Source organism: Larimichthys crocea, chromosome XIII, assembly GCF_000972845.2.
Source record: "Larimichthys crocea isolate SSNF chromosome XIII, L_crocea_2.0, whole genome shotgun sequence".
Classification (NCBI taxonomy): Eukaryota; Metazoa; Chordata; class Actinopteri; family Sciaenidae; genus Larimichthys; species Larimichthys crocea.
Genome location: NC_040023.1, coordinates 26,878,454 through 26,900,382, shown reverse-complemented (window position 1 = coordinate 26,900,382; position 21,929 = coordinate 26,878,454). Strand labels below are relative to the sequence as shown.

At 41.9% G+C, this 21,929-nt stretch overlaps 1 protein-coding gene across 4 annotated transcripts in view; it reads right to left on the bottom strand.

Moving 5' to 3' along the window:
• The window catches only part of oxr1a (oxidation resistance 1a), a 151,558-nt gene that overhangs the window by 41,971 nt on the left and 87,658 nt on the right, over positions 1–21,929 (bottom strand). For 3 of the 4 annotated variants that reach the window (XM_010740084.3, XM_019256538.2, XM_019256540.2), the window contains one exon: positions 3,215–3,297. In XM_010740084.3, coding sequence (XP_010738386.3) covers positions 3,215–3,297 — 83 coding nt within the window. Of the gene's footprint in view, positions 1–3,214; positions 3,298–21,422; positions 21,790–21,929 lie in introns of those variants that run through there. The other variant, XM_010740085.3, reaches the window with a different exon arrangement.

The window sequence follows — 21,929 nt, the reverse complement described above, 5'->3', positions numbered from 1 at the left end:
GTTGAAACATGACACATATAACACAAGTTCCATTCTCATGGCAGCATTCAGGAATCAACAACAGGTATTTAGTGGTTATCCTCTAGGAACCATAAATGTCTGTATGAATTCTATTGTCCAATAACTGCTGTGATATTTCAGTCTGGACGAAAGCAGTGGACTGACCGACTAACACTGCCATGCTAGAGCCATAGCCGCTAGTATGGTTAAATATTTAAAATAACACCCAGAACGATGCTGTAAAAGTGAGGCACATTTTAGGCAATAACGGTGGCTTTACAAAAGCCCACTAGAACACACAGAGTTTGTAACGCTATCTGACTGATCATGTTATTGGCAAGAGCGACAACATCATGAATGCTGACAGGCTTCCTTTTTTCTTCCCAGGCCTACAAACTGGAATCCAGAAAGTCCTTCCCCCAAAAACTGCTCTCTAGTGTCACTATACAAAATGTAATGAGAGCTTTGCGGTGCCAGTTTTACTGAGAGCACTGCAATAGACTGAAACAGTGTGGGCTGGGAGGTTCAGGCCAAAAAAAAAAAAAATTCAATATGACTCAACTTTAAAGAATAATACAGTTCATCACAATGTAGATGTTATCTTTGTAGTTTGGGCCATGATTGCTTCTGGTTATGATGACACTGAACGACATGTTCATTTCTGATATCTCGGAATGTGGCAAAAACACAAAGAGAAGTCTGATGAGGTACGAAACATAATGGACTTTTTGGGAGAAAATATGACTTTATTTGACATCGAGCAAAGAGAGGTAATGTGGGAACTAACTGGAGATGTCAGCATCCTAGAATCCCTGTGCCACCATGATGGCATGATTAGACAAGTCTGGCTTTCCTGCTCTGATGCCTGCCTGCAAGTCAGCACCTCACCAGAATAGGTGCGTGTTTTCCCCTCAGGCTTACAACGAAATGAACACCCATACAGCAATAGATCAAAATTTCCCCAATCATATTTGCAGCTATTTGCTAGTCAAGACACCCTGAGGATCCCTGGAGTTCAGGCAAAATCCAAAATAGCATCCCAACGGGAGCATCTACGTCGAAGTTAATGTGTCTTAAGATAAATACGTCTCTCTCAGCTCTTCACTTTGCTTGACTTTGACTAGCTGTCCTCTCACCTCTGTGCTGCTCTTTGCCTCTCTTGATCTACGTCTATTCTGTCTCCTCATCTATCTCTGTTGTTCCCACACACTTCAAACACTTTGGGTTTTTTTTAAAAAATTTTTTATTGGATGCAGGTCAGCCAATAGCTGGACTTGGCTGAATGGACTGGCGTTATCAGTGTCTTGGCAGATGGGTTGCAGCTGCTCAGGTTATTTCTCAATACGTAAAAAAACAACAACAAAAAAACAGGGACAGCGAAAGAAGCTTGCGTGTGAGGTAGAGAGGTGAGGGAGGGGTGAGGGAGGGAGGGAGATTGTATTGATAAGGTGTCATAAAAGGAAACCCTCCTTTTTCCTGTGAGCGCCGAGCGATAGATTATAAACTTATCTGCTGGAGAGCGAAATAAGGAAACGTCGCTGGCCGTCCCCTTGGCGCGGGAGATGAGTTTAAGATAAAGCTGTTTCTCAATCACTGGTACAGTGGCAACCATGTGTCTGTCACAGTGTAAGGCAGGGCTGTGTTATACCACCTTAAACGCTCTCCTCGGCCCTAAGCCTCGTTGCTATGTGCCGTTGCAGCATGTCAGTCTAGAGGACATAATCATTGGCAGTGTTCGATCCATCCATCACACTAGCTGCAATCTTGTGTGTGTGTGTGTGTGTGTGTGTACACTAGCTGCAATCTTGTGTGTGTGTGTGTGTGTGTGTGTGTGTGTGGAGTGGGGGATTTAACAAGGAGGAAAGAGCAAGAGAGACTGATGGCTGACAAGAACATGATTGGTATGCTGTGTGATTGAGATATGAGCCCCTAAACGCTAAATTTCTCCCTATTTTGCCACGCCACCAACATTTATGACTTGCTGACTCGTTGTGGCTCCTTCTGCTCTCATGACACGGCACTTCAGCTCTGACAAATATCTTGTTGTCGTTGGTTTAGGTTTGCTCAAGCCCCAGCAAGATAAACAAGGAGCCTGTAAATCAGCAAGTCTTAGATGACTGACAGGTTTTGGGAGGTGGCTGATGTGGAGGTGGTGTTGGTGTTGCTGAGGTGTTGAGGAGATGTGAAAAGGGAGCCAATCACAGTGCCGGAGCCCGGAGCAAAGCGGGAACGAAAAGAGAGGAGTTTCGGGAAAAGCGACTGGAATGTCAGCGAAGACACCACAACCCCCCCCTCCCCTCTTTCTTTCCTCTATCCTTCATCCCATCATCTCTTTTCAGCAGACACCCGGAGCTGAGTCACAGCGATCCCACTCCTCACTGTTGCCACGGAGAGAGAGAGAGGCAAGGAAAAGCAGTCTGACTGCAGCTGGATTTGAGGGTCATTTGAAGAACACAACCAGGCAAAGCAGAGACGGGCTCCATTTTCAGCTCATGCCAGGGAACCAGAGCCCTCTCTCTCTCTCTCTCTCTCTCTCTCCCTCTCACCCTCTCTCTCTCTTGCCTCACCCCTCCCTCCCCTTCTCCTACACAACAGCTAAATCAATAGAAATGACAACGCAGTTGGAAGGTCATTCGCGAGCACGGCGAGCTCTGTGGTGGAATGCTTTCCGATATGTGGCACAGGAGAACGAACGGGAAAACAAACACAGATCCTGACAGTGCTCCTGCTCGTCCGTCCTGAGCTTTACAGAGCTGCTATAATTCCTCTCTGCTTTCTATACATCAACATGCAAAATGGAGCTGAGCGTTGTGCTGCTGCACAGGGAGTCTTTAACAGAGGATATACTGTTTCCATAAGCTTTCTATCAGCTACCCTGCAGGTCAGAGTAAACACACACACACACACACAGTCCTCTTTATGTAAACAGTTTGAGAATGAGGTACACGTGTTACACTTGCAAATCCATGAAATGCTTCTCCCCCTCACTAATGAGCTACTAAGCATGGTCAGACACGATGCCTTCACAACACACAAACACAACAGCTACAGCTAGAATATTGCCGGAGCTAGTCGGAGCTACGGAAAACACCAGCAGCAGACAGATAGACACACACGTAGAGAAGCAGTAGCAGCAGCACAGAAGAAGAAAAGCGTCAAAAACACATAACGACATTAACACAGAAAGAGCAGAGTTGTTGTGTGCGTTACTCACAGAATATTCAATGGTCCCTTTGGGTCTCTGGAACGACATGCGCCTTCCATCCTTCTTTTCTGGAGTCTTCTTCTGGCCGGTATCTGAAAGCAAGCGAGGCAAGGTACGCATTACATTCATGTTCCTCTCTCCCCAGCTTGTCACAAGCTGCCGTTTCCCAGCCCCGTGGGTAGACAGCTCATTCGTCAACAGTGAGCGAGCCAGCCAGCCAGCCAGCGATGTGAGCTGTGAGAGCTGGACCACTTCTCTCTCCCTCTTGCTCTCTCTTTCTCTCTCTCTCTCTCTCTTGCTCTCTCTTCTCTCTCTCTCTCTCTCTCTCTCTCTCTCTCTCTCTCTCCTTCTCGCTCTGCTTCTACCCTCCTGCCCTCGCTCTCCCTCTACACTGTCCTCTCTCTCTCCCTCTCCCTTCTTCCTCCTTGCCCACCGTGCGTGCAGTGCAATGACAGCCGCTGAAACCGGTTCACCTCGCCTTCCTCTCCCTGTTGCCTCTCACAGCAGACAGAGAGCAGCCTGACCTCCATCGGGGCACTGCTGCTCTGGATGCGAGCCCGAGAGGAGACGAGGATGACGGATTCAGTTGGGAAGCGGTGGAGGGAGGGGTATGGGTGGGGGTTAGAGATGGAAAAGAAGGAAAGTGGGGGCTGAACTACAGGGTGAATGGAGGAGAAGGGAGGGTTTGGTGCTACGTGTTGGTGTGTTGGTTGGGTAATGTGGGGATGGAACATGGGGAAGCGTCAACTAAAGAAGAGGGTGGCAGTGTAGAGCTGTAGTGGTAGCTCCAGCTGTTTTTAGGCAAGAAGTAATATTCTGGATTTCCTACTTTTGTGAAAGGATCTGAAGGGTCGGAAGGTACTACAAGGTACATGAAGGGGCAGGTGAAGATCCAGGATGGATGGTTAAGACTAAGATGAGGACAGAGAGTAAAACGAATATGATATGGTAGAGATGGCTAGTTTTGGGGGTACAGAGAACAAATAAGAAAAGGGTGGAAGGTGACAGAAGATGATGGAGGAAAGCGTGTGAAGAAGCTGGGGGGCTGGGCGCAGTTTGGAGAATGCATGGAGATGAAAGCAAGAGGGTGGATGGAATATTGGAGCAAGTAGATGAAAGACTGAAGCAAGAGATAGGAAGGAGATGAAAGAAACTGAAAGGGAACTCTTGGGAATGGAGAAGATCTAGAAAAGGGGCTCACTGTGACTTTCGGCTGAGAACATGGGAGCATGGACATGAGGAATAACGTACAATGCTGTGTAGGGTGGGAGAGCCAAGAAAGGAGCTTATTGGAGGAGGTAAACAGAGTTTATGTTGGCCATATGTTGACCCGGTGCACTCAGATGCCTCTCTTATATGTCTTTTTTTTGTAGGTGTTTCACGTGACTAATGAGTCTCTATATCAGTGTCTCTCATAAGGAATCTCACATAGCTCAGAACATGAGTCATACACCAGTGTTGCTATTTCTGGGGCTCAGGACTGCCTGGTAGGAAGTGAAAACAGAGGGGAAATCAGAGCTGCTTAGGGTGTAAATATCTGTCTTGTAAAGACGATATTATAGGTACATTGACGGAGTGTAGGCTTAGGCTGGCAAATCTATGCATATAATACAGATGTTGTCAAATGAGACTGGATACGGTCTTGGATTTTGTGTACAATAGTAACCAATTTGATCATGTGGTACGTCATAATCACCACAGAAAAGAACATTTCAGGAAATTGGGCGCCTATATAACAATTATTTTTTAAATTAGATTAATATATATCAAAAGGTTGTGCACATTATTCTGGATAAACAGTTTGTTGAGTCTCATTCACAAGCGTGAATTCATCAAATACGAGGCTTGTGGTTATGGTAAGTAACCTACTACAATCAACTATCTTTCAGCCACCAACACAAAGTATTATATTTGATATTTGATGAACTGGGAGCATGAACATTGGGTTTTGTGGCTCACGCCGATAGACTTGGTTTGGTTCCCACCTGGCATAAGCCAAAGCGACAGTAGTATTTGATGATCTCGGAATGACACTCAACAATCTCTCCAGTATGGCTCTCACCTTTAGACTGATTGGGAAATTATCTATTGTATCACAAAGTTGGCAACAGAACGTTTTATTGTTGGTGTAGGAGAGGACAAGAACTTCTAGAAATTAGCCTTCAAATGATCATTATAAAATAATTATTTTTGGAATTACTTTCATTTGTTCTTGACAATATTTTGTTATCGCTGCTCTTTTTGGGTTTCCAGGTCTAATTATTGTCAGTTCTGTACAGATCAGGTCAAAGTGTGCTTGGAATCCCTTTTGGATCAGGTTTTTTTACTCGTCTGTTTCTGATTGGAACCATAAAACCCCTACAGGAAGGAGTGATTTCACCCTTCTCAGATCAGAGCTCCGAAAATGTGAAACTATATCAAGTATTATATTTTTATTAGATAATCCAGTATTTCACAAGAAAATCAAAAAGCAAAGATTAGAAGAAAAAAAAAATAGAAGAATAATATGTATTAGTGTGGAATGAACTTCCATTTCCAAAACACGTGATTATCATGTCAGGTTGCAACAGTGGATGTCCCTGTTGGCTCAGTCATTATATTTTCATTATCAATCCTTTCTCAAAACCTTTTGGGTGCATTATCTTTCAATAGGACCAACAATCCTCTCTGATCATTTGCACTTCATTGAGGCATTCTCTTGGAATATCTGTGATATTTGATATTGTCAACAGTGCCCAGCTAGGGTAGTGTATAAAATAACCTGTAGCGCGATGAAAACGTTGGATAAGGAGTTGGGTTGAGAAAGGACACAATGGCTGCACAAACTGTGGGCGTGTGCCAAATCAATTATTCAGTATCCAAATGAAAACCTTAGGAGGATGATTACATTCAGTGGAAGAACACAAACCCGGCCTGTGGACTGTAGATGACGCCTTTTAGTTGCTATTTAGAGTCAACACATCATAACTGTGATTCCATGCTTTCCTGTTATGAAATATAATCCACCATGTCTCTGCTTAATTGCAGGTCATGCCAGTGGGACAGACTGCATGTAACCTGACTCGGTTGGTAAACAGCCGAGGTGTTGATCTGCTTTGTTAGCTGCAGGATTGCAAGGACAACGTAGATTTGTGCATCGTCTTGCTTTTGTCGTGGCTCGATATGCTTACACACAGCTGTAAACACTGAAGTGATGCAGGCTGAGCACAATCAGAGTTAAACACAAGATCGCACTCCCAAATAATAACAGAATGAGAGGAGTGACGGAGAGCGAGAGAGAAAAACAGATATGCATTAACAGCTGCAGGGGTGTTCGCACATGGTGAGCCAGTGATTGGTCTAAAATTAAACCTCTCCATGGATGGTGGCACAAGATATGGGCATTTTATTCACACTTAAGACATACAGCGGAGCTCAACACCAGGGCATCTTCAGTAACAAAGGCTCTAGTTTCATCCCACTCCACGGGAAACCAGGAGCATCTGTTGTCTCTAAATAAGCCCGGCTTCTAGAGGGAAGCTTCTTCTTAAGCCCACAAATCACAGCCTGTTTGTTTCATGAGACACAGTGATATATTGGAATTTTGATTTTCAGTGGAGAATGTTTTTTTGTGGTCAATATACCAGCGGACAGTATTTCAGCTTCGATTTTTAAAGTCTTTACCATGACAGTAACACATTTACATTGCATCACGTGCATGAGGGATCATGCTACATGCTCGAAATGGCTGGAAAATGTGAAAATGCAGAGGCTGCATGGTAAAGGCATGAACTAATAGATCTGTGGCTAACGCCAGTCTAGATAAAGTATATGCAGTTAACTTTGCAGAGCAGCACAGTGGGAAAAATTTCCAGCAGAGGTGAGCCAAGGTCGCTAGTTATCTAATTTGTTGTTCAACCAAGTAAAACAACAGTTGCCACAGTGTAAGCTCCTTTACTGTTGTCGTTTCCCATAAAGAACATTTTACTTGGCTCATTAATGGGCTGAATTACAATTACACTGGGTCAACTGTGGGAGAAGCTGTGTGACACGCTCAGACACTGAAAGGAGCTGCTGTGTGCCAAGAAAAACAAAGGCTGCCTCTTACCGATCCTGGATGTAAACAGTCACAAGAAGTCATGCCTATCTGAGCAACTTAACAAAAAAATGTGTGACCGTGGGCCACCACACTGCTTCATGGCAACACAACCTTGGACAAGACAGGAGCACAGCTGGCACCAGTGAGGGACTTCTGTCCTTGACGGACGTCCACAAATGATCAAATATAAAATATGTGAGTGACTTTTATAGTCCTGTAGCAGGTCTGACTCTCATCTCTCTGCAGCTCCTCGGTTTAATAGTCTATGTGGGGGTCTGTGACATGAAAACTGTGATAAACACCCTGCTGAGTGACATATTTGTGAAGTAAAGCTTCTTGAGGACAGAAGAAAATATTGATATTGGTAATTAAAATCTGTATTTGATAAAGGGAAAGGATAAACAAAAACATACATCTATCGTGTGAACATGCATTCATAAGTTTTCCCTGCCTATCCTTCAAAAAGGAATGCTTTATTCAACAAGTATTATGCAGTTACACACTGCAGTCACATAATTTCTTGCAAGGACATCACTATGAGGAGCTTGTGAAGAACAAAACTACAGCAACTTTGTCATACCTCCCATTGATGTCCTCTGTGACTGAACTGTAGCTTCACAAACTAAAGAAACGATGAAAAGCTATTTAAACCGTTGGGAATTTAGACACTTAACAAACCTAACAAACCTAACAGTTGCCAAGGAATGCAAAGAAACTTAATGATTCTCAACTAGAGCTAAATGCAAATGCTACTGTATTTAAACGTGCTGTGCTCTGTACCCGAGCAATCTGTTGAGTATGAATCACGGCTGCTAAATATATGGTTCCACTCACATTGTCCTATGACAAACTGAAGCAGACTGGGAATAGTAGAGTCAACAACTATCTGACTAACATTCCCTCATGGTCTGAGAGAATACACAAGCAGCCAATTTCCCTCTGCTCTCTTGTTTTCCTTCCCTGCTGACTATACAGCCCTTCCCCAGGTGTTATTTTTAGAAAAGCCCTAAAAAACAGGTGCTGCGCAGGACTAGTTAGAGAACTGGAGACTTTCCTCCCTCCCTCACAAACTTTTGAGGAAAGAGTCAGTGGCACAGCAGTTTGTTGTACACAAGGATTGGACATAACAACAGTAATACCTGTAAAATATTATGCAATATGACTGCAACACATACCACCTTTGTGTTTTGAGAAGCTTAGTTAGTGTTTGTCAGGACGGTGTCAGAGATATTCAACTCTGTGGTAATTTCTGAGAACATTTGCATCATGTTGTTAAATTTAGAGCTACAGTATTGTAGCTTGTAATGTTTCCATTGTAGGCAACCACAAGTGCTAAAGTATAACTCTGGATTTAGACATTTTGCACCAGTGTGATGAAGTATTTTCATTTGTCAGTTGGTAAATTTGCAAAAACAGACCCATCTGGTGTCTCGTTAAAATTAATGTATCATATATCATATAGGCTACTACTAATATGCACTCTAAGATAGTCAGATAACAAGACTAAGCACCTATAGTCTGCTGGGAGCTCTGTGAGGCTGTACTTAGACACAGCGTGCTGTCAGCTAAATGCTAATGTCAACATGCTAAAACTAACAGGTTTAGGAGGTAATGTTTACCACCTTGGTGCTAGATGAAAAGTTGAGTGATCCTCTGGGGACCATGAATGTCTGTACCAAATGTCATGGTGTTTTTCCACTTCATTTTCTAATACTTTTGAGACTTAGCACTTCAATCAGTTATTACAAAAATGTATTAATTTGTTGTACTACTTATTTTGTCCAGCTCCTTGTATGCAAAGCTACACCTACAGTATGTATCATATACTTTGTTACAAGTCCTCTAACACAATGAGAATGCATCGATACACATAAAGTAGGTTCTGACTTTAACATCTATCTGCATTAAAAGTAACTGGACGACGTCAGCAGCCCTCTGGCACAGCTCATGATAAAGTGACTAATAAGGCTGTTTCACAACAATATTGCTTTGCACATCACACTTTGTACATCCTTCAAATTTTGAGCATATGACAATTTAGGTGGGGAGGAGGGAACGCAAGGGCCAGTAAGTGGATTTCAAAGCCAGTGATTGCTGCACCTGGTTGGGTCATCATGGATGGTTATTTTAAGAAACACGGGAATAAAAAACACTGTGAATGCTCTTCTCCTGACAGGTAGCTACAGCCAAGAGGGATAGATAGAGTCGTAACTACTGACTTGAAGTCAAGAGTCAGTGAAAAGAGACTGCGATCAGCCACTTTGCAGCAGAATGCTTACTCAAATAAAACAGGGCCAAAAAGTGCTGACTATCACACATTGACAAATTCTGGCTTTAAAGCTAAGCTGCTGCAGCTGTTATCTTAACACCAAGTTGTTAGGTGGACATGACAACTTTATTACAGCCAAGAAGAGCAAGTTTCATGGGCCTCTTTCTCATGTGCAAAAGGAAGTCATCTATTATGTAGCGCAAGCTACAGCACGTTTTTACATACCATAAGCAAAAGTTTTAATCTACTTTAATTCAGAGAGCTGAGAGGCATGATGGTGTGTGTGTGTGTGTGTGTGTGTATAAAGTCTTGCTGGTGCCAAAGCCTGTGTGTGGATGCTACAGAGATATGCTGTTTGAGAGAGTAATCTTTCAATTCATGTTTGGCTGCAGACAGACACACACAGTCCTCATTTAATCACAATGCAACATGCAAATATCTTGTTCATACTGTTATCAGCTTCAGGACAAAAAGTATGAGGACGAGTATGAGCTGAACACTAAAGGAGTGAGGCAAATGACCAGATCACATTCAATGAAGCAAGGCTGATTTTCTTAGGATTTTTGAATGTTTCCAACCTGCAGTAAAGCAGTTACACAAATCACTAATTACACATGATCCTAACTCATGTAAAGGCAATGTGTCATACCAACAACAGCAAATGTCCACTTTCTTAGTCAACAGTCCCATTGTCTCAGAAGACTTATGAATACCACAGAATAGAGGTAAAATGCCAGCAGCACTGTTTCAAGAAACAGGCCATTATTGCTGTGTAACTCTAGTATAGTGATAGCATAAGGCTCTAGTCGTTCCATTGTAATGAATATACAGTACATGGGTCTAGTGAGCTGTCAACTTAAACACAGAGAACACAGTGTGACAGGCAACATCCCTTTTGCCAACACTCTCAGTACCACTCAGCTCTATATTACACTGCCAGCCTCCGCAGACCAGCCTATACACTACTCAGCTTTTATGAGAAACTTTGCTGAACTGCAGTTTTGTGCGTGTGTGTGTGTGTGTGTGTGTGTGTGTGTGCGTGTGGGCACGTCCATGCTAGAACAGGAGGCACTGGATCTGCCCTGTCCTCTCATTAACACTCTCCCCATGTCGGCTAATCACACTCCTGTTGTGTCGTGGGTAATGTGGCTTAAATTCTTTACACTGCGAGATGATTCTCTTTCCACATTCCCGACATTAAAAGCCAGACACTGGTTTGTAATGAATTGTGTTAACGCTAACACGCACTAATTTTAATTAATATTCTGAGAGAGTGTACATGACAGTTTCCATAGAGATGAACCTGGTGCAGAGTGAAAGGGAAAAGGTGTTATTAAAATAATTTAAAAAAAGGAAAATGTCTGCATTATACAATAGGAGTCAACACTGGTGGGAAAATTGCTTCAAATCATATTGTTCTGGGTGAGTAGGGCAAGCACAACTACCTCACTGTGATCATAATGATAGATTAACCATAACCAGCTATGCAACTGAGGTTTAACCCTTCAGAACTGTTGTTGGAAAACTGTTTGGAAAAAAGTAGGTACTTTCAAAACTACTCAACAGATGACAGGATAAACCATTTATGGCTGATGTTAGCAGCATCTACGCTTGTTTGTTTGTGGGCAGTCACTTCTCAAACACCTAGCATTAATCCATGACTGTAGCAGAAACACTTCAACATGAATATGAACTGACCAATTGTTTAAGCCATTTATCTAGCAACAATGCCCAACATTTCTCTGTTTCAGCTACACGGATGTGAAGATTTGTACTTTTTCTTTGTTATATATCACAGTACCATTAATATCTTTGTGCTTTGCACCACTGGACAAAACGAGTAATGAAAAGAGGTAACCTTGGGCTACAGCTGGGTACTGAATCTCAATACTTCTTTGGAGCTGAATAAAATATGTCCATAGCAAAAAAATATCAAAACTTGCCAAGTCAGTCTGTCATGGAATATCCGCTCAGATTCATGACCCTTGAATATTGAATGTAAATTGTTAATTTACATAAAATTTACATTATTTCATCAGGCGGCCTTAACGTTCAGATTAGTGCTTGCTTGTGCAGAAAACATTTAATGTCTCAAACGTTAAATGTTTTGAGACATTAGACTTATTGAATAAGGGGTCTACAGCCAGGCTAGCAGCTCTGTGGGGCTGTAGATAAATGCTAATATCTACATGCTTACATGCTCATTATGACAAAGCTTATACAGTGATATTTAGCAGGTATAAAGTTCACTATGATCCCCAACTTTTTCTTAGCTTGTTAGCATGCTAATTAGCACTAAACAGTTGATGGTATAGTTGAGACTGAATGTCTAACCTAAAAAAATAAAAGTACTTTGCATTAAATTACAATTCTGTAATCAAAAGGTCTGTACGACATTTCATGGCAATCCACCCCATAGTAGACATTTCAGTAAAAAACAATAGTTACAAATGTTAGTGTCAGTGTTGTGCTGGAGGAAAAGTCGGTGGATCGCCAATGTTAGTAGGATTTATCTTCTGGGACTATGAACTTCTGTACAAAATACTATGGCAATCCATCCAATAGTCATTTTAGTATAGACAAATGTGGCAGAGCAACTGACCCTATCACTCCTAGAAGTATGCCACGAGCTGAGGTAAATGAAGGAATTTATATAAAAATGTTTATATCGCTCAAAATAAGTTGCTTTGCTACAAAAAGTTGGCCAACATATTGGCACTAGTATCTAAACATTTCAAAAGTTGCCCATCCATGCCTTGGGGACATGAATATTGTGCTAGACATTTTTCTGACATTTTACAAACTATTAAATGATGAATCTTTTAAATGACAAATAAGAAAGATTAATGGGTTATGGCAAAAATCGTTGATGCAGACCATTAACCAAAATAAAATGGCAAAAGTTTCTCGCTAACACGCAGTGAAAACTGCAGGGAGGTCCTGCTTAAGCTCCAGACTTCCCATCCTCCTCCTCCCTGCTGTCACACACATTCAGACTCCTGGCGCACTAATCACACTGTGATTCCTCCAACCTTTGCCGTTAAGGGTATTGCACTTTGAGCAATATTTCTTTTCAAGTCAAAGTTGGGGGTTGAGGGTGTGTCTGGGTGTTGTAGGGAGCTGGGGGTGGGGTAAAGGGGGGACATGATGAATGGTATGGCTGAAGTCTAACGCCGCACTGGCTGGATCGATGACGATGATACATATACATAATGTACATTAGCTCTAGCTACCACAACAACAACTCTGTGATTCATCTTTACCATGACAGTAATGCAACACTATGACTCAAGTGATGTCTGATGATGTGCAAAAATGTCAGCATCCATTCATTAGCATTATATAATCACCCTTAATTAACTCTTGGTAGGAAACAGATGATAGAAATAGGAGCAGGGTTGGCACGGGCACACTTGTGTCATCCACCTTTGCGATACAAAAGCGAATCTTTATCGGTTTACGCCGCCCTTTGGAGCCCTGGCACTCTGCATCTCGGCAGCAACACTAACCTCTCAGGTTACAGCTCCAATCAATAGCAAGAGAAGTGATGAGCTCAGCTATGAGAAACACAAACTCTGCATTATCAGATCTTCTTATTGAGCCAAAAGCAAAAGGGTCCTGCTCAGGAGTCGAGATTTGAATCTGCTACTGTACAATACGGGCCAAACGCAGGTACAAGGAGGAATACACTGGGGGGCACTGGTGTAATAGTCACATTTTTATGTACATTCTGCAAATAAAACTGTTGCTGGACAGGTAATAAGTACATCAACTTTTTCCAACAGTAGCTACTGCAGTATGGAAAAATGGCAAATGCTGATGTGGAATATAAGAGTCAGTATTGTTCTTCACTAAAGCAACGTCTACCTATTTTTAACACATTAGCCATTAGCCTTCTACTGGTGTTACCAGACCAAGGAAGTTAGGAGCAGCAAATATGTGTGTGGTATTGAGCATGAGCATTTTATTACTGATGAATTCAACTTTTCATTTGTGAGATAATGAATGTGCCATCTCTTCTTTCAAAAGTCACACGGTCATGCTTTGTCAGAGGGAAATAGCCTATTGTAGTTTAAAGTTACTTGAAAACAAGACTATGGAACTGAAGAAGAAATAACTACCTTAGCTTATGCTTCAAATCAATGCATTCAGTGGTTTTGCTGCTGTAGCCTTACTTGGTTGGGTACAAACACAAGCTTATGGGTTAGCAAACTTTACATACATAATGCAGTTATGCTTCAGTTTTTGTAAGAATTAAAACAAACTAGATATAACAACATGTTGTTAGTGAGCTTTACTGTTGCTGGTATGCTGAAGAGCTAGGCTCACTGTTTCCAGTCTCTGTGCTAAGCTACAGTAACAGGCTACAGTTAGCTATTTAACATGCATGACATGACAGTGATGTAGATCTCAGCTAACTCTGCAAGATCATGATTTATAACAGTATAACAATGTGAACGAGGTCATTTTGCACCATGACAGCATTTTGATTCCTTTATTGATAAACTTATAATATTGTTACTTATACTCAAATGAAATGTATGAAAACTACTGCATTAAATAGAGACAAGCAGCAAAGTGAGTAATGTGAAATGCTCCTCAAAGTGCACCTCCTGTCTAACCACAGTCTGTAATGGCCATCCAGAAACAGAAGCTGTATCACCGACACAGACAGCTTGCTTTCCATTTCCTCAGACAGGTCTGCTGAGATTAAGAGGAAAAACTGAAGACGGCGTCTGCTCAAATCCATCTGCATGACTAACTATCACACACAGGAGGGGGCGAAACTTGACAACTTGATGAACCGTCTCTCTCCTTGACAATAATAAAAAAAGTCATCTTACAGGCAGTTTTGGTGCTAAACGGTTATGTTCTACAATACAACAAGCGAGGGAGAGTGTGTGAACAGTTGATAGTAACAGTAGAAATCTGCTTTTTAAGTTCTCTTTCCCTTGGACCGCACATTTAAAACCACAGGTATTTATACAAACTAGAAAGAGGAAGGATGGAAAACCAAACTGGTTGTTATTTCTATGTATGTAGTATGTCTAATGCCGCACTGGCTGGATTGATGACGATGATACATATGCATAATGTACATTCGCTCTAGCTACCACAACAACAACTCAGTGATTCATCTTTACCATGACAGTAATGTGACAATATGCCATTTCTCCATCAAACCATCATGCTTATTGAAAAAAGTCACACTGTGCTCCACTGCCTACTGCTGGTGTAATACAACTGAACATTATAACTCCAGTAACACAATCTTCTCTATGGATCACATACATCTGTACGTCATAATTGCAAACTAATATAATCTTCATTTCATTATCAAATGTATTCAGGGCTTCTTTAAACAACTAACATTTTAAATAATATTGAAATGTCAACATTGCAATTATATTTTGAGCCTCATGCAATTATCAGCAATAAAACTAAAATGATTAACCAGGTTCCCATTATAAAATAACCTAAGGGCCAGTGTCTGAATACAAACATGAATGCAGCCAAACCTGAATACACAGGTTTGGCTGCATTCTGGTCTCATGAAGCACAAAACAAACAAGTATAACACATATGATTTTAAAAAGTGACCTTTGGCATGTAACCATAGGACTGGACTATGAGTCAATACTTAAGTGCTGTACAGTGTAAGGTTTCTCGATCATTGCAAAGCTAATTATTTACACAAGCTAAATTTAGTCTAATGTTTGACTGAAGTAGTTTAACTGCAGTGAGGATTAGTTAGTGCCTGACTCTGCTGAGGTTAGGCTTTCTACTGTGTGCCCAGAGGACATACAGAACACTCAGTTGACAGGGACAATAGCGAATGGCACTAACTGTCCTGACAATCATCATCTCAGAATACATTTAGCTATAGCCTTTTCAACACATTTATTGGCTTTTTGACCAAGCAAAATGATCTTTTATTTCTTGGTAATTAAATACATCATTCGTGATCATTGGCAGCCAACACGATTAGACTAAATGTACTCAGAACCCTGCTTCTTTGTCTCCGATGGTGTGTTGTGTCTTGAAAACTTTCTAAAAGTTTTGCATTTGCCCCACAGCAATTCTGATGCTAAGTTTGACGTCTTTTTAACCATGAGAAATGGCATCACCGGGTGTTCCCTGACACAGTCATTTGTACACTTGATCAAATGTCTCTGCACCCCGGCCCCACCTCCCGCTGATTAACTTATAAAAGACAGTGAAATGATCCCAATTTGAGTCAATAAAAGACAGACTTGCTTTCTATGTCATGATTAACAGAGCCACCCTAAGAAAACTCCACCAGCTTAGAAATTCTGAAGAAAAAAAACTCAAACGGAAAACTACGTTCAGGAAGTTTGCAGGCGGCAAACCCCAATCTAAGCTTCAAAACATCCCTTTAGAAATCTCTGACGTGGGATCCTTAAAAAGAGGGTTGCGTGTTTTCAAAGCCTGGATTCTCTTTTCAGCTGGAATGATGCAAAAGATGCCGTCGCAGCAGAGTCGGAACAGGTCTTAATTACCTTAAACGTCAACTGTGCTGAGCATTTGTGCTGATCATCTGGTCTCTTTGAAACACCTGCTGTTGAAACTGTTTCACATGCCCCCTTCAATCAACATGTGTGGTGCTTATGTGGCCATAAGCTGAGTAGGCCCATGGCCCCTGTTAGACATCTTGTTGTGTGCTGCAGTCCTTCCTTCCTCGTCAATCTAAAGTTTTTGCTACTTAACTTAGGCTCTGTGTCTGTTTTTATTTCTAAACTGACCTCCTCTCTATTTTTTCCTCAGAGGAGAATCATCATCCTGTTAGTAGGACAGACCGTCATCCTTTTGGTGACAAAGACCTTGGAGAAAGATACAGTATTAGTATGCTCATTGATACTCTTGACCCTTGAAACACAGTCCAGTTTGTGTGGACAAAGAATCCTTGAAAAGTCAAGGAGCTATCATTGGTTCAGATCCTGAACACAGCTCTCTAAGTGCAAAGACAGGTGTACTGTGCTGTCGTCCAGTCATCCCACTGGGACCCCTACCACTTAAGTTCCCTTGACAGAGCCATAAGAGATCCCAGGAGAGTCTCGTAATGCCATGCAGGGCAGATGACACACTGAGACAAACTGCTCAAGGACTTTTTGGAAATTAAGGTGATTAAAATCACCTATTACAGTGCTGAGAACATCAGCAGATTGCACTTTCTGAATCATCCAGATAATTGCAGCAGAGCTAGTGTCAGCCTTAGGGTGAATGTGAACACTGACAAATAAGTGAACGCCCTGGGGGACAGAGAGAACTTAGAGATGCAGCAAGGAGTTCAATGTCGGCATGTGCAAAATTAACCTAATGTTAGATCAGTAGTGCTTTTATACATAACAAAATGTGTGTATTCCAGTATTTAAAGTAATACATAAAAGCTGTATAATGAAAGGCAAGAGAAAATACATTTCCAGACCATGTTTATTCTAGTCTAGTTCAATGGCATCTATTGTTCCACATTTTCTACAGTGGGGTGTCCTAGAGGAGTGGTCCAATAAATGGGACTGCTTGTGAGACAATTAAGATGCATTTAGCTTTTTTCTTGTTAATTATTAGATTTTAAAGTAGCCTCTTTAGGTCTCTAAAATGAATGATTTGGTTATAACCTATATATACGCAACCAATGACGAGTAGGGAACCCCAGATTGGTAAATCGACATTATCAGCTGATATTTAGTAAAACAAATGTGATTGGGAGGTCAGGCTTAATACTTTTGAGGCCCCAGTCATGAAAAATGATCAATGACAATGAGGATGGTTTGTATAATAGTGGATCTTGACGTCTCTAATGAGGCAACGGTGCAGATGGCGACCTTGCAGATGCATAGCAGCAACATACAGCTGGTTCATTTCCAGGCGAGATGATCAACGAAAACAGATTTATTCATCTTGTATTGTCTCTAACATTAGTGGATCAAACACATCCGGTATGGAATAATCAGTCAGTTATTGAGCCACGAGAAAGGCCAAAATGTGATCTACAACAGACTGGCTAAGCTTTGTTTTTAGCCTAGCAGTTGTTGATCACTTGAAGCTCCTACCAGCAGTCTGCATTTGTTATAATGGAGAGCACTCAAAGGCTAGTCACTAAGATCTTATTCCATTCCAACCATACCATGCTACACCAGCTACTATAATTAAACTAAATATGATCCATATCGGCCTAAATTGGCAAATATAGCTCATAGATGATTGGTAATTGGAATCAGTGGCAACAATTTTGTGTGTTATGGCTGAGATTCCAGTTTGAAAGGTTTCAAATCAAACATCACGTTCAGTCATAATCACAATCTGTGATCTTGTGATACCTTACAATACCCTGAAAACTAGAAATGAGGAAGTACCTTTCAGAGTATTCTGTCTTTCAAGTTTCATCACAGGATTATATAATCAAATCAGAGGAGGGGGAAAAAAGCTTATCACAAGCATACACACTAGTGTGTCTGTTCAACCAGTGTAGTCTCTCAGTACATCCAGGGAAGAGTCATAAGCTGTTGATTACTGCAGAGCCCGGATGATTGGAGGATGATCAGTAGGACATGCTGTACTGTAGCATGTGTTTTCACATGTGTTTTCGCCTGCAGGTGTGGCAATTCTGGGTTTACAGTAGATCCAATAAATCCTGCTGCTGTGTGTCTGCATTCTTTTTAATCTCTCTATTATGTTGGTACTTCTGCTTCCTCGCAGGTGAGCCTGCAGGAGTTTGCAGTCTCTGCAAGGCTATTCCACTCAGTGGCTACTGTATGTACGTTAGATAGCAGCTTTATGTTGCAGCTGTGACATGTCCACCATCTGAAACTGTATGTCTACTTTTGTCTCTTTTCTAGCGATCTGTTCCCCATCAAAATAGAGCAACAACTTCTCAGTCCCACTGACCACCCATGTGAACTTTTTGACACGCATTCCTGAAGAATCTGAAAAAGTTTAGAGCTGTCCCACTTTGAAAAAAGAAAGTCTTTGAGGGCTCCTTTGCAAGACTTTTAAGACGTTTATGCAAACTTTTAAGTAGTTTTCTTAGGATAAATAGCATGTAAGTAAACACACATATTTAGAGTTATCTAGACCAACATGTAAGACAATGTTCTCCACCTCCAACTGATGCTCTACGTCCTTTTCCTGTCCAACTATGTTTGTCTTCTTTTCTGCTGTACTCAGTTCTCTGTTGCCAAAGAGCTCTTGATCTCAAGATTATCTGGTTAAATAAAGGTGTGTGTAAATGTATTTAATGTTCATATGGTGCTCCATATCTAACTTCTTTGTAACATCTCCATGATGTTTTGTTTGTTCAATTTAAAATTTGGATCCCAAACTTTCCTTGTCATGTACTGGAACTAGCTCAGCTGTATATGAAAATAACTTAAAAAAAAGAGAAAAGTATTCAAATATTACCCACAATCAGATATTGAAAGTACTGATAAGTTCACATGCTTGTAGACGCAACCACAGTGTCTAGGCAACGCATCCTGTTTGAGCTGTTACCTCTTTTAATCAAACAACAGTGATGTGACACAGAATAACTAAAGTTCCACTGACTGGCTTTCACATGGATGTCACACTAAAGCAGATGTGATGAACTGAGAAATTATCATGAATTTAGTTTTTAAATTGATAAATATCTTTGGGTTTCCGACTTTGGTCTGTCAAAACAATCTAAAGGAGTCATCGTGGGTTTAAGAAAAGTATATATTTTTGACATTTTATAGACCAAACCATTCATTGATTAATGAAGAAAATAATTAGTGGATTAATCAATACTGGAAATAATCATTCATTTCAGCCCTAAACCACATTTCACAGTATTAATTCAGCAGATGGAGCTGCCTCAGGCATCATCACGTAGCTTAAATGTAGAACTTTGGTCATGTGACAGCAAGATGTGGTCGATTATTGCAGGAGAGGTCACAGGGCCTGTGTCAGGTGAGATCTAGCATGTTGGATCTGAATGGCTTCTTTGATTTCTTGGGCAAAATAGCGATAACAAACAGACTTGTTCAGAAAGTGAAGCAACAAACCCTCGGTTATAATAAACTACATATAAGCCTCACATTTTGCTCTCTACAGAAATGCCTCTGCTCCAGGTAATATGAACTCACAAAGGAATGTCCCATTTCTGACACAGCATTCCGAGTGCAGGCATTTACTTCAGTGAGTGAGGATCACAAGCCTGTTCCTTAAGAGTTAGCGTGGACGCTGCCACTGGGCCTACCACTGTTCAACTTGTCAAACAGTGCAGTGCCCACCCATGGTTCGCTCACTGCCTCCACGCCCACCCTCGTCTCTAACATCTTCTCACTTCCACTACCTGACTCCACGTCTAGTTAGTCTCATTCTTTTCCCCTGAGTGGGGCAGTAGCTTGCAGACACAAGCCGCCCCAGCGGTCTACGGTGCTGCTGGAAGAGAAAGGCACAGAGACTGCTAATGAACCCGGCTGCCATCCGTGGCGTTTCAAGAGCAGCAGAGCATGCATCTGATTAATCTTTGTCCTAATTAGATCGAACAATTAACCTGCCTGCCACCAAGCTCTGGAGCCTGATGACTCTGCATGGGCTGCAAACCCTCATGTACATTAAACAAGAGCGGGGTGGGAGTGTGCCCTCACTCCTCACACAACTTTGTGTGTTTTCAGAAGAAGGCAATTAATGCTAGCTAATAGCACAAAGCTTTCCGTGTGATATCTGGACGCGTGGCGTGGCCGAGAGAGAGCTCAGATCCGTTTCTGCTTTTCATTTGAATAGCGCCACATTTCTCTGCTTTTAATTCAAAGTCGGAGAAGGCGCTGATGGCTCTCATAATAAATTATGTGTGAGAGGTGAAGCAGAAAGAGAGAGAGAGAGAAGAAATCCAATCTTCATTAACATGGAGATACTCCCCCGATGTGAAAAGCCTCGAGGACATACTTGTTCACTTACTGGCTGGACGGTTAAAGCATGCACTGCCTGCTGATCTGAAATATTTGAAATGCTTCAGTTGTTACAGGCAGCGCGTCCTCACAACAAATCTGGACAAGCAGAGAGCAACCACCGAGGACATGAATATAGTCGATTTGTCATGAGTTAACATGGGTTCGAAAATAGGAAATCGTGCAGGGAAGCGAGCTCTGGGACCCTGTGAGGACACTGTCCAGTAATTCTTTCTCAACATGTGTTGTAACATGTTTTTTCATCCCTGTGTGCAGCCTGATGATTACTCAAAAACTGACACGTAAGAATCTGAAGTTTCATGCAAAGTACAGGCATGCAGAGGGGAAAGGAGGGAGTGTGGTGGGTGTGGTTCCATGTAATTCCTCTCAGCTGTGACCAGCAGAAAATGTATGCACATACTATATCTGTGTATCTGTTCACTAGCTCAATGTGACTGACCTGCTCTGCTCTGACTGTTCCACACCACAGAGCCTCAGTGTTTTTAACACACCATGTGTCAAACATTACTACTCCAGCTGACAGCAACAGCAGCATGTGTTTGAGTCGCAAACTTCGTCCAAACTCGAGTCGTTAAATGTCATATTAATTCACGTGATATTATGTTATCATGCTAAACACCGTTAGGTGAGTTCAGTAAGATTTCACGTCACGTCACGCTGTCACTACGTGACAGAGCTGCGGAAGCAACTCAACTAAACAGTTACAGAAACAGAAAAAAAATGCGACAATAAAGTGACATTATTAAAAAAAAAAAGAATACGGCCGAATTTTAGTGTGAGCCTTGATGCTTCAAAAACCGAGCGACACGTTGAGTTTCAGCGGGTTTTAAAGGCACTTTGGCTCTCAGCTCTGGAGGTTTGGTTTCTCCAAGCAGCTGACGTGTTCCCAAACTGCCAGCTAACAGAACTGGCACTAACCTGGTCTGGACTGGATGGTGACACTGTCGTGTGTTGTCCCAGCACGGTGCTGTTGGATTTGGACAGGGTCCTGTCCGGGTCCAGGCCACAGTCTGTGAGAGATAGCGTCTCTGACAACCCTCACGCCGCTGCCCGTAACAGAAAATATGTAGTCCATGACAGCAGGAGAAGCTGCAGAAAGCTCGCTGGGTTGAGTAAAAACAAAGCGCTCACAGTGTGGCGAGGCTGCCAGTCATTGCACAAAGCGCAGTGTTGGCAAAACGTTACAACGTTTAACTCGTGGTGTGAAAATCCTCCAACACTCTGCACATTCCGAAACAGGAACTATTTGAAGTACGTCAACAAGTGCAAACTTTTTGCCCCTAGTGGAGCCAAACTGTGCAACGTAGTTTGGACAACAGACAGGCTGCAGCCTACTGCCCTGTGTATGGAGGACCACAAGTGTCATGAAAGTATGGATGAAGGTTTTCTTAATGTAATACAAAAAGTAATATATATATATATATT